Source organism: Melopsittacus undulatus, chromosome 11 (assembly GCF_012275295.1).
Source record: "Melopsittacus undulatus isolate bMelUnd1 chromosome 11, bMelUnd1.mat.Z, whole genome shotgun sequence".
In the NCBI taxonomy this organism is placed as follows: domain Eukaryota; kingdom Metazoa; phylum Chordata; class Aves; order Psittaciformes; family Psittaculidae; genus Melopsittacus; species Melopsittacus undulatus.
In genome coordinates, this window is record NC_047537.1 from 5,852,803 (window position 1) to 5,867,818 (window position 15,016).

Here is a 15,016-nt window from a genome sequence, read left to right on the forward strand (position 1 = left end):
TCTCAAGATATTTCCAACTGTGGAGACAAACTCTTGTACTGATTATCCTGGAGGAAAACTTAAAGGGAAGACTTGAAAGGTTGTAACCTATGAAAAGAGTCCTTCTCTCTGACTTGCCTTGATAATTTTCTGCAGGTTCCTCCAGGTTTCTTCAAGAGCCTCCATAGTAAACCAAGTGTATGGGTTGGAGGCTACACGGAAGCTCTTGATCTGGCGATCGAGCTCTGCCAGCTGGTTGAAGTCAGCCTGGGCAGAGCTAAGTGAAGAGCGGAAAGCATCGTGAGCTTCTCTCAGTGCTTTGATCTCCTCCAGCGAGTTACAGCGCACAGGATCTGTCAGGTCCTCTTCAGCATTCTCAAACCAACTGTTGAAGGCAGATGCCTTCTTTGCAAAAGTCAGGAACAGATCCTCAACCTTAGAAAGAGAAAACAAAGCGGTTCAGTTATGTGGTAATGCAAATGTTCTATACGAGTTGATCTGGAATTAACATGCATCAGTTACAGTTTAACTTTATTCCTTATTTCTTCCAAACACCTACAAAATTCTTATGGTAAGTCTCCAGGACTGTTAAAATCATTAGCTACAAATGACAAAGCTACACAAGCTGCAAGCGTGATGTATTTGTTACAGAGAACAATCAGATGTTTGTAGCCCCATGGTTGATTGCTCACCTTTCTGAAATGCTCCTGAGCCTCCAAGAGTTTCTTCTTCCTGGCAGCAGAATTGGCAAGTAGCTGATTCCACCGTTTCATCAGGGAAGCGTGCCGAGCCTCGATGGCCTTTGACTGGATGTGTTTGGCTGCTAGTAGCTGGTCTTTCAGAGCTGTGATGTTTGCAATTCCCTCCTGCTGGAAAGCCTGAAGTCCAGCATCAAAAGTTTCCTGAAGCATTGAAGGAATATTTCAGATTGTGCTTTATTTAACCATTCCAATATCCTGCATATATTTCAAACATAAGTACTAGATCTGTGTGTATTATAGAGGAGTTCTGTCCTTTCCATCATTTACAGGGTGGGAGCAGCATTAGCACTAACCTGTTTGGTGAGTAGTGTTTGCACAGAAGAGAGGTCACGTCCATAATCATCTGTCTTCAGACTGTTTTCTTTCTCACCTGGAAAATGAAACAAATGTAGTAAAAAACACTCCCTGTATTCCAATCAGGTTACCATCAAAGCATAAATCAGTACAGCACTGCTGATTACTCTGCTGATTAGGTCTGCTTGTTACAACAGCAACTGAAAAGCTATTTGAGGTCTCTTGAAACAAAGGAGTATTCTGGTTTCTTTGTGCCAGACTACTGTGCTCCATATAGGACATACCTATCCATGACTCCACTACATCTGCTTTCCAGTTGAACTGCAGGAAGGCAGAGTTCTCATCCAATTTGGCTTTCCTCTGAGCTGCCGCTTTCTCCAGATCTGACACTTTGCCTTTGAGGCCCTTCATCTTGGCTGTAATGTTCTCCACATGGTGATTGTTCTACATGACAGGAGAAAAAAAAAATGCATCCCCTATGATGTTCAGGTCATTCAAGGCATCCAGTAAGCTCATGACAGAGCAAGGGCTTCAGCTGAAAGATTTTGTCCAAGAAATAGCTTTGAAAGCACTTTATACCCACAGCTTATTCAGCTGCACAAAATGAGTAAAAAGCACTTTTCAAAGAGATGACAAATCAGTCCTCAGAGAAGAGCAGGTCTACTTTGACACAAAGATGCCCCTGGTAGCAGTTGAAGGTTTTTCTTTACCAGTTTATGCTCACCTTTTTAATGAGATCCTCTCCATTAGCACAAACATCGTTCACTCTGTCTTTGTGGACAGTGAAATCAGTCTCGAATGCTTCGTGCTTTTTCAGCAAGCCCTGCAAACACGACACAGGAACTTCTTAAAACCATTTCTCACCACTTTTTTAAAATCATTTTTGCAAAAGCTCCTTTATTGTTATGTATCAGCTAACAGAAACTATTCCTCTTAGCTGGTTGGCACAACTTGCTGGCTTTCCGTGCACAAAAGAAGTCTGATACTCACTTCCCATGCAACTTCAGCCATTTGATTTAACCAGGATCACTCATCAGCAGTCAAGATGCAAAGCTACACCAAACTGCAAGTCATTTTTACACGAAATAACGTATTTGGGATTCTTTTATGAAGTTAATTCAAAAGGAACCAACAATAACCTCTGAATTGTAAAGACAGTTAAAGAAAAGATTTGTTAAGCTCTGACAACAATGCAATAAGAACAATGACAAGCTGATAACTTTCTCCATACCTGGATAGCAGCAAGTGTGTCTCCATAATCCTCACTGGCTACCAGGGTCATTTTCTCATTTATCCAGGCTTCTTCTTCCTCAACATTTGCTACAAACTGCTGATACTCCAGAGACTCCTCCAGACGCTGGCCCCTGTATGGGGACAGGTAAAGTTAGTCACTGTGTTACTTTATAGCTTTTAGACAGAAGACATAAAAACAAATTACAGCAGCAGAACACCTAGGAACCAGTAAATCCAGCTATTACAAGTCCATGTAACTGTTCTCATTGATACTGAATTTTACAAAGACATCTCACACACCTTGCAGCTGCCAACTGCTTTAACTCTTTCCAGTGATCCACAAACTGAGCCAGTCTCTGCTGTATCTCCTCCTTTCCAATTGTGTTATCATCTGAAAGCTTCTTACCAGTGTCTAGAACACCCTGCAAAAGCAGAGAAACATACAATTAATGGAACATCACTTCTCTTCTTATGCATTCTATTTGAATTACAGCAAACCTCTGCCTGGCTTTCATATTTGTCAGCAGCAAGAAACATGCCATTTACAGATAAATCTGTCAGGGAGAGAGGCACTTACCTGGATAGCAGGTTCATGGGCAGCTAATTCTGCTTCTAAGCGCTTGTGTTTCTTCCTGAGGTTCTGCACACCGGTCAGGTCTCTGCCATAGTCCTCTGAGCTCACCAATAGTTTCTTCTCTCTAAATTCAGGAGAGAAGGAAGACAAAAATTAAAGGTTAGCTCTATAGGTCAAACCTGACAAAAGGAAAAAAAACCAACTCAGCAATCTCTCTAGAATACATACTTCAAACTGAAAAAATGAGTTTTTGGTAGGAGATTTCCCAAAAAGACTAGAATCATATTTCAGTTATCTGGTCCAGGTCTAAACAGCATTACTCTTTCCAGTACAGAGCTTTCCTTCTCAGGGTTTGAGCAAAGCAAAACCTAGATAAGAAGTCTCACCCAAGTAAGTGCTGAAGCCATTTTGAATACAGTTTTCCCTGAATGGGGGCAAATGTGATTTCTTGCAGAGACACATTCCTGTAGCACTGGCGCATTATAAATCCACACTACAAATGCTGTTAGCAAGCTGGCAGTAAGCACATGTCCCATGCCAGAGCCTAGAACTTCTGAAATACATACTTGATCCAGGACTCCTCATCATCCATATCCCGGAAAAACTGGTGCAAGCGGTGGGACTCGTTCAGCTTTGCTCGGCGGGCAGATGCCATGCTCTTGATCCTCTGAAAGCGCCCATTAATGGTCTCACGCTTATCCTTGACTTGGGATGTATCAAAAGCACTGCTGGTCATCAAACTGTCAGCCTGGCTGTTCAGGTCCTTCAGACGATCCTGGAAAAAGAGGTGAAAATGTGTGTGAATTGCCTGGACTTCATTTGTGTTTGTTATGTCAGTATAAAAATCACAAATCTGATTGCTGGGCAGAGGCACATTTTTTACTAAGGAAATGTGTTTCAACAAGTGTATGACCACAGCCTGTAGTGAAGTGGTATCTGTAGAATTTGCTGGTTACTATGATGTATCTTCCAAAACTAAAAGAGAAAGCAATACCTCATGAGCAGATATATCAGCTTCCAGTAACTGGTGTTTCTTCAAAAGGTTGTTAACTGATGCCAAGTCCTTCCCATAATCTTCAGATGCCAACAAAGCTTCCACCTGTGGGTGGGGATGGAGAACAAGTTGTGTTTTCACAAAACCCTTGAAATTACAATGTCTTTTAAACTGTCCAAATTAATTTTCTTCTCAATATTCTACAGTGTGGATAAACCTTTGCCTCATCATCTGTTTAATTCCTAACAGATTCTAAGCTTCTTATATATGCTTCATCTAAACTTACTGTTTATAAATATTAACATAAGAACATCCACAAGATTAAATTTTAGTCGCAATAAAGATCCTTCCACAATAAATCCAGACTTGCTCAAAGGTGGACTGTGCTCCACAAAATCTAACAGCAAAGGGAATCAAAAGTTAGAAGAACAGGTCTTGCAAGTAAATAATCTAAATCTCAGCTACCTCTGAAAGCCAGAAATCGAAGTCCTTGATTCCAGTATTGAAATTCTGTTGCTTATTGGCTTCTTTCAGTTTCTGACTCTTCTCTGCTGATTTCTGGACCAGGAACTGCCACTGGTCAGCCAGGGCAGCTAGACGTGCCTGTTAGAACATAGAAAAGGTAAATGCTGCAACCTGAAAACTGAATTTCTGATGAATGCAAAACCAGAATAATGCATATGTTTGGCTGTTGATTCCAGACAGGCAAATGACACAGTCACTGTTTCATTCTGCCTGGCTATAATTCAGTTCAACTCTTACATCCTCGTCATTGATCAGAAAACTCTCACCCTTGAGAACAAAGCAGATTGATTACCCTGATTTCTACCGCTGAACTGAAATACAAAAGCTTCTATAAAACAAAATCTGGTTGAGGGACAATTATCCACACACTTCTCAAAGCAAAAACGAAGCAAATCTTCTAAGACTTTTATTTACCTTCACAGCATCCTCACTGCCAGCACATGCTCCTCTTTCGATCAAAGAGTTCCCCATATCAATGACTCCACGGATCCGATCTGCATTGGCATGGAGCTCAGCTTCAAAGGCTTGGTGCTTCTGGTGCTTACTCTGAGTTAGACAAAAACAGAACTGTTGGAGACTGGACAAAGGGCTCCTAAATTGTTCTCATGGGTCGAGAGGGCAGCATGAGTTCCTGACATAAAGAGGTTTGTATATAGCTTGATCTAAGGAAGTTCTCTCTCTCAGTAAGAACACTAACTGTTCACTCATACAGTAACTCTTGTTGATCTGAGCAATCACCAAGCTTTTGACCTAGCAAAATTGTCAGTGAGTTGATATATAACTTGGACAACATCCATCTGCATTTTACAGATGCCCAAGCAATGTTCCTGCATTACACTTAGCTGTTAAGTGAAGCTTTCCCGTTTTTACTGTCATCACCCTTGAAAAGCAGTGACAGCACATACCCTAAGCAGAAGCACAGTTCATCATCCTTTTTACTCCTATAGTAATTCCACAAATTTTGTTTCCCTTCCTAGTCTTAGAATGGTTTGGGTTGGAAAGGACCTTAAGATCATTTAGTTCCAGCCCCCCTGCCATGGGTTATCTACAGGTAATGAACACAAACCACTGCTGCAGCCTGTCTGCTTTCTGCAGTTTTGATATTAGCCCAAGTCATCCATGGCCACATTATATATTAAAATAATGATTTAACAATCAAAACCCTCTATAAAAATAACTGAATTATTTGAGTTTTTCTCTGCTGAGTTGAGAGTACCATGAGAACAACAGGAGCCTTGGTGTGGGAGGAAGTATGCAGTTATCTCTCATATATACATGATCCATCCACCCACCAGGAAGATAACAATAGCACAAAAATGCCAAGACAGAATTTACAAGTATTAACTGGAAGTGCTAGTAACATTGGACATGGGGATACAATGCCCTGAGAGAATGGAATGAAAGGAATTGTTAGCTTAAAAATAAAAGATGGAAAATACTATAGCGCCAGCATGAGAAATTCTGCATGAACTGCTTTAGTTTGGGAACTGATAATCCTGAATGCTGATATTATAAAAACATCCTTCAAAGCAAGATTTACCAACATGTAAAACTCAATTAAAAAGCTGCCAATTGCATATCTTCACATAATTACGACAACAAACAAATCCCAGACAAGCCTTTTTGGTTTAACATAAAATTACCAGCTTTTTCAACTAAGAAAAAGCAATAATGTACTACAGCCTGAAGTGACAAATGATGATGCCTTCCTTTCTTCCTCATTAGCTTCCCCGCTCTTTGTTCTGTTTTATCCTTCCATGTGTCCTCATTTACTCCATTTCTTGGATTCCTACAAGTCCTGCCAGCTTTCCAGCTGGCACATCTTTTTCTGGAGTGTTCCTTCTGTACCATTCCCTTCTAATGCTACTGCTGTCAATCATTTTATTGAACCTCCCATCTTGAGTATTTGATTCTACAAAGGCAAGCTAACAGAGCTGGCATTATGCCATGTGTCAAATCATCACTGCTGAAGATTCAGACAGGAGGATGATGGGCTCAATAGGCAAATTTCTGAGAAAAGAGGATAGAAACACATTTTTTTTTCTCTGGGCTAACTGCTAAAAGACCCAAATGCAAAATGAATTCAACAGATCATGCAGAACACCTGCAAAATGAATACAGAAATAAACGATGCTGAATAGGCATTAAGAAAAAGCCGCACCCGTGACATGGAGACCAATAGCTGTACCTGGATGGAGGTCAAGAGCTAACAGAAAACAAAGAGATTGCATGAACTGATGGATGGAGCGACAGACTGCAACCAGACCTTGTGCTCACACATAAGCTATACAAAGAAAACAAATCCACATACCAGGGCTAGTCCAAACTACTTACCAGCAGTTTGGAAAGCTATAAAACAGATTGAGAGAAGTAGTTCAGTGCATTCATACTACTTCATAAACCAGTATCAGAACATAAGAGGTAACTTTAAGTATTATTCCTTTACACTGAAAAATAGATGAGACTTCATAGACCCAAAAACTCCATTTCCTTATTATCTAGATGCTGGGAAAAAAGACAGAATAGCTCCAGGGTTTCTTCAGGAAACTTGCTGCTGCAGATACCCCATATCTTATTCATTACATGCATCAGTAATTACCAAGTGAGCTCTATTCTGGGTCTGCTTTCATGCATAATGTAACTTCCATTTTCTCCTTGTTAAACAGACACCATGTCCAACATGCTCTATTATTCTGTTATCACTGAACAAGAACTCCTGAGAAATATTTTTCAGAGCATTGCTTTGCAAAGTTCAAAATCACATTTTGATTTTTCAGCTGAGAATCATATTCACCTGGATATTTGTGGGATCCTTATATGACTCATCACTCGCAGTCTGGAGCTTTTCACTGATCCAAGCTTCTATTTCATCCACATCACGACTGAACTGCTGGAGTGTTTGAGACTCTCCTAGCTTTGACCTCTTTTCAATCATTTGAGCTTTCAGACGCAGCCACCTGTATGCAATTACATACATATGTTGAACGAAGAACCAGGGTTGCACACAGCATCACATTCAACAGCTACAAACTGTTGCCAAAGAGCGTTCTCTCTCAGTCAGTATCTGCACCCCATCTCACACGGCAATACTGACCTGTCCAGAACCTCATTGCGTCTGTTAGCAATGACTCCTTTTGCATAATGATCAGCAGAGATCAACTGGTCGGCAAAAGATTGTAAGACAGCAATTTTCTCTTCCTATTAAAAACAGAAGCCACAAATTAAAACTGTGGTTCCTTAAAGTCAAGTGGTGGGCAGGGTCTGGAACAGAACAAGGCTTTCTTTTCTTGTTTCAAGATGGATTTACAGAAATACCTGCCACTCCTACACTGTTTGTAGGCAGTGAAACATTCTTATCTGCATCAGCTGCTTCTAAACTTCTGCAGCAGATCTGAAATGGCTAAGTATTTAGAACTGAATTTTAGAAGAACAGATGGTGATAACTTCTTTTGCTAATAATCTGCATAAGAAAAATTAAACTATTTTCCCCTTTCTTCAGCTACACTCCTCACCTGGACATTGATTGCCTTATCAAAATCTTCATGTTTCTTGATGAGTGCCTCCACACTGTCTAAGGAGTCTCCTTTATCTTCTGTATTGAGGAAAGCCTCTCTGGCAGCCATCCAGTTTTCAGCTTGCTCACAGTCTCGATGGAACAACTAGGGAGAAAAAACCCCAAAGCCTGAGAAAGGCAGACCCACAGCACTGCTCATCACTATGAAAGAAGAAACTTTCTCAGGGAAGGAGGAATTTTTTTCCCTTTTCAAGTGCAGCAGAGTACCTGTAGTTCCAGACACTGGTCTAGCATCATTCTGCGCTGGACCCAGGCCTTCTCTAGGTCTGTCCGTTCTTGATCTAGAGTATCCAGTTTCTCCTTGATCTCTGGGCTGGCATAGTGCCCATGTGCCAGAAGCTGTTGTCCAAACTGTTCAAATGCCTGGAAAGTGCCAGCCCTTGCATCGATTTCAGTGCGGTGTTCCTGAAAGGTACAGAGATGCGTTACCAAACAGATGGCAGAGCTGGAACTAATCTATTTTTGGAACTCTAGATGCGTAAGTGTCAGGAAAAGAAACATTTATTGATTTTTGGTATACACTTTTCTTTCACGTACCTGATGCCTTTCCAGCAAAGCTTCAGCTCCAGTCACATCCTTTGCAAGTTCATCTGAGGAGACCAGGCCCCGGATTCCATTGATCCAAGACATAAGGTCCCTGGGAACACACATTAATAGAAAATTTTTCCTTCCCTCCATGGAAGTAAGTCAGAACAGGGAAAACAGTCCTTTTTGGACACACACACACACCCCCTGGAAATACTCCTGTAGAACAATAAGCCATATATACTTCACTAATAACATACCAGACAGACAGACTGGGGGAGAAGGGGAATAGCATCTTAACCTGAAGTCACTGAGGAATCGCTGCAGGTCATGAGAATCTCCAAGCTTCTCTTTGCGCTGGTCAGCACGTTTTCCCAGACTGCTCCAAGCCTGATTCAACTCGGTACATTTTTCTTGGAGATCTTCAGCAGATTCTGGATGTGACTGGATCAGGCGCTGGGCAGTTTCACCAAGAGAATTCACCTAGAATCAGAGACAGGGAAATGAACACAACAAAGACAAAAAGAATGTTTTCTATGGTTCAATCATGTCTGCTAGATAAGAAGAACGCTTTTGGCTTTGTCTTCCTCACAGTCCTACCTTGTCTCCCAGAGCTGCCAAGTCTCTCTCAAAGCCTTCATGTTTGCGCTGCAGAGCCTGCACGCTGGCCAAGTCGTGTCCATAGTTGTCTGTATTTAATGCTTGATTCTTCTCCTCTATCCATTCTTTTGTTTCATCAGCATCTCTGATTTGAGTGAAAGGAAGGCAAAAAGAGAATTAAACTGGAGGTCATACTAGGAACCTCTGATACCATGCAGAGAACCAGAAAAGCTCACGTCATTAATGGCTCTATTAAGTTATTTCACAAGATGACACAAGTGAACTTTGGTGAAACAGGACAGCAGTCCAGACCTCCCAAGCCCACAGCAATTCCATGCTTTCATGTTAACAAGTCTGCCTTTTTTTCCTAGGAAGACTATAAAGAATTCTCGTGGGACCACTGGTGGCCTAACTTCCACTGAACAAACTGGGGATTGATGTATGATTTGTTTAGCATTGGTCCCACCACAAAATCAGCTAGGTTGGAAAAGACTTTTAAGATCATTGTTAGCCCAGGACCGTCAAGCCCACCATTAAGCATGTCACTAAGGGCAAAGTGATCTCTCCGCATGCTTGCCCCTCATGATTTCCAGTCATAGCCGCCCTTCATAATTGCCCACACTATATGGCTGCTGCCCCTACCCCTCATGGCTGCCCCTCGTTTTCCCTCAAGATCTCCTGTGATGGCCACCCCTGCTCTCACCTCATGATCTCCCCTCATAACTGCCCCACTCTCCCCTCATGATCTTCCTTCATGGCTGCCTGTGCTCACCCCTCGTGATCTCCCCTCACCTCTCATGGCTGCCTCTCCTGTCCCCTCACCCCTCATGGCCACCCTGCTCTCCCCCCTCATGACCGCCTCACCTCTTCCCCTCATGATCTTCCCTTCATGGCTGCCCCTGCTCTCCCCTCACAATCTCCTCTCATCCCTCATGGCTGCCCCTGCTCTCCCCTCACGATCTCCTCTCACCCCTTATGGCCACCCCTGCTCTCCCCTCATGATCCCCTTTCACCCCTCATGTCAGCCCCTGCTCTCCCCTCACGATCTCCTCTCCCTCTCCTGCTGTGCCCTGGCACCGGCGCCATGCTTTAGGACTCTCACGTCTGTAAAGTGCTTTGTCTGTGAAGCCCAGTGAGCTCACCTGTGGAACCTCTGCACCTCATGGGCACTGCCCAAGAGCTGGCTCCGCTCCTCCGCCAGCTGCTGCAGAGCTCTCCAGCGTTCATTCAGCTCCTGCAAACAAAGCAGCCCCATGGACACTGCAGACTCTGCTGCCAACGCCCGAGGCTCCCTTCATCTCCCCTCTTCATTTCAGGGTTTGAGGCTACTGACAGCAGTACTGGAAGGCTGACTGAAGCAGCCACGCTCTCCTCCTTTACAGTAAATCAGCTTCAACAAGCAGTCAATAAGATGGTCACCACTGGCCTTTCACCTGACTATCAATAAGATAGCCAAGACTGCTGAACGCTACTGTATTCTGCTCAGTTCCAGAAGAATGCACAAATTCAGGTACCCTCACTAAATATGTTTCAGGGTTTCCCCTGAGATGTAAACCCAAATGATTTTATGTATATAAGATACTGATGTAACCTGAGAAGCAAATGCTGCCTATTTGTCATTGACAGCAAAGGCTGTCAATGCTTCTTTCGATTAAGTTGATTCAGAAGGGTTTATAAGGGGTAATAAAAGACAAAAACTTCTATGATTCTAAGGGGAGGGTAACAAATGTTCTCCACTTTAAAATCTGCTCAGAAAAAGCTGGATTATTACCTTGATCGAGTTAAAGGTTGCCACTGTGTGTACCATCAAACGTGCCGACTGTATGGAAAAGGCAGAAGTAAAAAAATGCAGCATTAAAGTCAACTCCAAGCAACTGGAGCAAAATCAGACTGAAAACTCCTTAAAAGTCCGTAATTATTTGGCCTAGGTCAAAACTAGACTTTGTAAAATGTCAGTCTACAAACTGCAGGAAGAAAGAAACACCCTAGATTTTACAGGTTTACTGAAAACTGTTGATTCTTCGTGTTTTTGAAGAGGAGCAAACCATAGGAAAATCAATACAAGTCAATTACAAAAGCAACTAAGAACAATTAACTGCAATACCAAAGGTATTATATAGATCAGAGTAAGAATAGTTAGAAATTCACAATTGATTACTATGCTGCTAGTGTAAATAGAAACAAAACAATAGTCTTAATATGGGCAAGGAAGAGGAAAATTTAAAGGCAACATTCAGTGAGTGAATTAGACCCGCAGCTCTTAGCCATGGGAAAGGAAAAGTATATTACCACCCAAATGGTTTGACTCTTGGCTGAGTTTGTAACAAAAATCAGCTTAACAGTGAATTCAGATATTTTTAGAACATAATGAAAACTGGTGAAGGCTTATCAGAAAAATGACAACCAGTTCTCTACAACACACAATCTACTTTTCTGACAGTGATTCATTACTTCCAAAATTCATCCCCTTGCAGATACACATACAGAAAAACTTTGCTAAGTTACTATCTGACTCTTAGGAGTCAATACACACACGAACACCCTGTGCAAGAAGAAAACTAACTAAGAAGATCACCAATTCTTGCTGACATGGCTGCATTTTCTACAATGCTGTCAAAATATTGCACTTATCTGGTTTTCCCCACATTCCCACAGCTTCAAAGATGTACAAGCAGCTTTAAGCCTAACAGGGTGATGTAAGACATGAAACATGGGAATGAAATACTACAGAAAAGCACAATGTTGGATAGTGTCTAAGATACTGAAGATATTTTTGTGCATCAGCGGGTGACAGCTATTCTATTGTAAGCCATTAATGAATGGAGAAAGGCTTCTAGCTATCATAGAAAATGAGCTAGAGATGAATAATGGAAGACAAAGATACTGCTATACACACACAACATATTCCTTACTAAAGGAATATTGGTATAAATGGCTTTGACTTTCAGGAATAAAAACATTTCTTTCTGCTCACTACATAAAGAAAGAACTCACGCTAAGCGAACAGGGACTATTGCGCATCTAGTGGCCATGTAACACCTAAAAATGTTGGTATAAAAACCGCAATCAGTCAAGCTCAAAACCAAATGGAGTTCTGCAGCAGAGGTAAAAAAAAGGACTGTTGGCAATTTCTATGGCTACAGAATACTACTGGAAACCTATCTCAGTTATTCTCATTGTCATATCTGCAACTGGAGGGAGAGCTGACACTCACTTCACTATGCCTACATGGCTTTTATTTTTCAAATGAAGAGTACTATGTGACATCTCTATATAGTGAGAGAATTTGTGTGCAGGCATATGAAGGTGAGCTCCTGCTGAATGCCTAAACTTTTGTAACATGCTTGTTGAAGCAAGCAAACAAAGTGAAATCAAAGTCACTAACCCTAAATCAACACTTGCTGACACTAGGTCACCATTAAAATCACTTTGTCAACAGTCTTAAAAAGGGGAGGGAATTAAAAAAGGAAAAGAAAAAGAGAGGAAAAGAGGGCCTATGAGAAGGTGTATGGTCTAAAAAGATGATGCGCTGTACTTTTTCTTTTACTTCCCTCTTGTATGCTAAGTAATGACACCTACCTTCCAAGGAGAGGCTGTCTTAGAATCAGTTTCATCCTGTTTGAAAATGTGAAGAAACAACTTTAAATAGGAAGCAAAATCTCAAAGATTTTTAGCATATTCTGATACTTTTTAAGTTCTCCACATTCTTAACAAAGTAAATCTATTTCTAAAAGTAAGTATTTTGCACAATTTGGAGTTATCTTCCTCTGCATCGATTGTGATGTGGGGCAAGACATTCAGGAAATAAAGGGATCAAAGATAAGACAATCTTTTTATGTCCTTTCAAAGTCATTGAGTTCCTTTATGGAAATGAGCTACAATTATGGCTGAACTTCTACTTGTACATCCCAAACCTGTTCTAATTCACACCATCTCAGAAATTAACACTTACCCTGGGCATACCATAGACCTCCTGCAAAGGAAAAAGGACAAACAGAAACAACTTGTTATTTTCTAATGGAAAGAAAATCTGCTTTTGAAAAAGGGAAGACAGCAGGAGATACGCTTCCACCCTTCTACAAATTGGTTACCAGTGTGTCATTAAGCCAAACAGTGCTTGCACAACTAAACAGGTAGCAGAAATGAGTTTGAGTACTCAACCACCTACTGCAGCGCATCGTCTTAGAGCTCAGCAAATAAACAATAATTATTTATAATAGCACAAGTATGTGAAAAGCTGGCAAAAAAATAGGTTATTTAAAAAGCCCCCTCAAAACAGAAAACCCAACAAATCCCCTCCATTGTAAGTTGAGCTCTGTTTTCTTTTTTGTGCACTGCACCACTTTTCCTGCTAATAAAGGCTGAAATTTCAGATTTTAGAGCCCTTTCGTTCTTAAAATAGGGAAAAATACAACCTCTAAGTCATGCAATTTGTTATAGCACTATTTGGAAATAAACAGTTTAAAGGGTGCCCCTGTGATGGCCACACTAAACAGCAGGCATTAAATATCTCTGGTTAGAATACCAGTATTACCAGATCAGTTGACAGAGATGATACAGATGAACAGCTAGAACCACGCAATGACACACCAAGCAGAAGACAACAGACAAATGGAAGAAAGTCTTGTGCTTCTCAAGAGGATTAGACTAAGGCAAAGAAAAAGTGGACCTGTTGCTGTACTGCTTGCACTTCATCTGCCATCAACCCTTCTGACTCCAGGTCATGCGCAACCTTGTTGATGTCCTTCAGACGTGACTCATTAGCTTTTAAATCCTGCACAGGAGAGTAAAATATCAGAACATTTGCACAAGCAAAACATGTGGAACAAGTTGGCACAACAGGGGTGCCAAAAAGTACTTGGTTTATAAACAGCAGGAATTCAGCAGGCTTGACCTTGACAGTCACCACTGAATATATAATGCATGAGAGCCTGCACCAAGAAACCCTGGCTGCCAACACCAGGCATCAACACATTAAAGAAACTCACTGCCAGAGTTCTCCATACACAGACTTAATGAAACAATCAGGACTTGAGTACATTTTAAACTGCCAGGTATACATTACCACCACCATGAAGATCAAAAGCTATTATCCCTATTACTGCATGAATTAGCTAAGAGCCAACATAAAAAGTGATTTTAATATGACACTTAAATACTTTCAGCCAGACTGATACAGAGCTTTCTGTAAAGAAGAAAGGGAACTTGGTTAAAAAAAGCAGTAGTAGAGAACTTGTAATTAAATTCTAACAGGCAACAGATTCTAATTTCAACCATTAGCTTGATTTAAAAGAACCCAAACCTATAACTGCTATCATCTTCTCACCTACAATAAAAGGCTGGCTCAAGTTAGCTAACTTTCAAGCTGTAAACATGGTAGCATCTACAGGATTGTCTTTTCAAATGTGTAAGGTCAGGCATCTTTGCATTTCAGTGCTCAGTATCTTATAAAAGTGGGTAGAATAAATACATCTGCCCAACCAATTCTTCCCTATCTCAAGCAAATAAAATAAATAAATAAATAAACCCCCACCTAGTACTGCAAACACTGGGAGATAAAAAAAGCAAGCTGAAAGCCTACAAGCATTCTGAAGCACAGAAGGATGTTTTTCTCATCTTGGGAAAAAACGAACAGATGGAAACTAAAATGGATCTTTCCTTTCAACAAAGACTTAACCAAAGGTTATGCTTTATACAAAATGAAATTCCTCCAGAGCTTGGCCAATTCTATATATGAGTGTTCTGAAAGAGAACTTCCAGTCCTCTGGGAGGTGTGAAGCATGTAGCAACCTGGAGACTATAACCAAACTGAAGAATTTTGAATGTGGAATTCTCTCTATCATCATAAAAGAAAACATATATGTCTTCTTATTTCCAATCAAAGTTATGTTTCCTTCTCAACAATGAAGGATTATCAGAGATATATCATCAGAAAACCTGATGGGAGAGGGCAAAAC

At 41.1% G+C, this 15,016-nt stretch overlaps 1 protein-coding gene across 4 annotated transcripts in view; it reads right to left on the reverse strand.

The window, feature by feature from the left end:
* The window catches only part of SPTAN1 (spectrin alpha, non-erythrocytic 1), a 41,859-nt gene that overhangs the window by 7,343 nt on the left and 19,500 nt on the right, over nt 1–15,016 (reverse strand). For 2 of the 4 annotated variants that reach the window (XM_034067372.1, XM_034067374.1), the window contains 25 exons: nt 13,729–13,833; nt 13,012–13,032; nt 12,639–12,674; nt 10,831–10,878; nt 10,202–10,293; nt 9,060–9,204; nt 8,761–8,942; nt 8,472–8,571; nt 8,142–8,339; nt 7,873–8,019; nt 7,455–7,558; nt 7,155–7,317; nt 6,695–6,709; nt 4,775–4,906; nt 4,301–4,438; nt 3,836–3,940; nt 3,408–3,616; nt 2,845–2,965; nt 2,568–2,689; nt 2,266–2,398; nt 1,759–1,857; nt 1,319–1,478; nt 1,034–1,110; nt 672–881; nt 118–414 (listed from right to left, as the gene is read on the reverse strand). In XM_034067372.1, the coding sequence (XP_033923263.1) occupies nt 118–414; nt 672–881; nt 1,034–1,110; nt 1,319–1,478; nt 1,759–1,857; nt 2,266–2,398; nt 2,568–2,689; nt 2,845–2,965; nt 3,408–3,616; nt 3,836–3,940; nt 4,301–4,438; nt 4,775–4,906; nt 6,695–6,709; nt 7,155–7,317; nt 7,455–7,558; nt 7,873–8,019; nt 8,142–8,339; nt 8,472–8,571; nt 8,761–8,942; nt 9,060–9,204; nt 10,202–10,293; nt 10,831–10,878; nt 12,639–12,674; nt 13,012–13,032; nt 13,729–13,833 (3,159 nt within the window). The remainder of the gene's footprint in view (nt 1–117; nt 415–671; nt 882–1,033; nt 1,111–1,318; nt 1,479–1,758; nt 1,858–2,265; nt 2,399–2,567; nt 2,690–2,844; nt 2,966–3,407; nt 3,617–3,835; nt 3,941–4,300; nt 4,439–4,774; nt 4,907–6,694; nt 6,710–7,154; nt 7,318–7,454; nt 7,559–7,872; nt 8,020–8,141; nt 8,340–8,471; nt 8,572–8,760; nt 8,943–9,059; nt 9,205–10,201; nt 10,294–10,830; nt 10,879–12,638; nt 12,675–13,011; nt 13,033–13,728; nt 13,834–15,016) is intronic. The other 2 variants (XM_034067375.1, XM_034067373.1) reach the window with 1 other exon arrangement.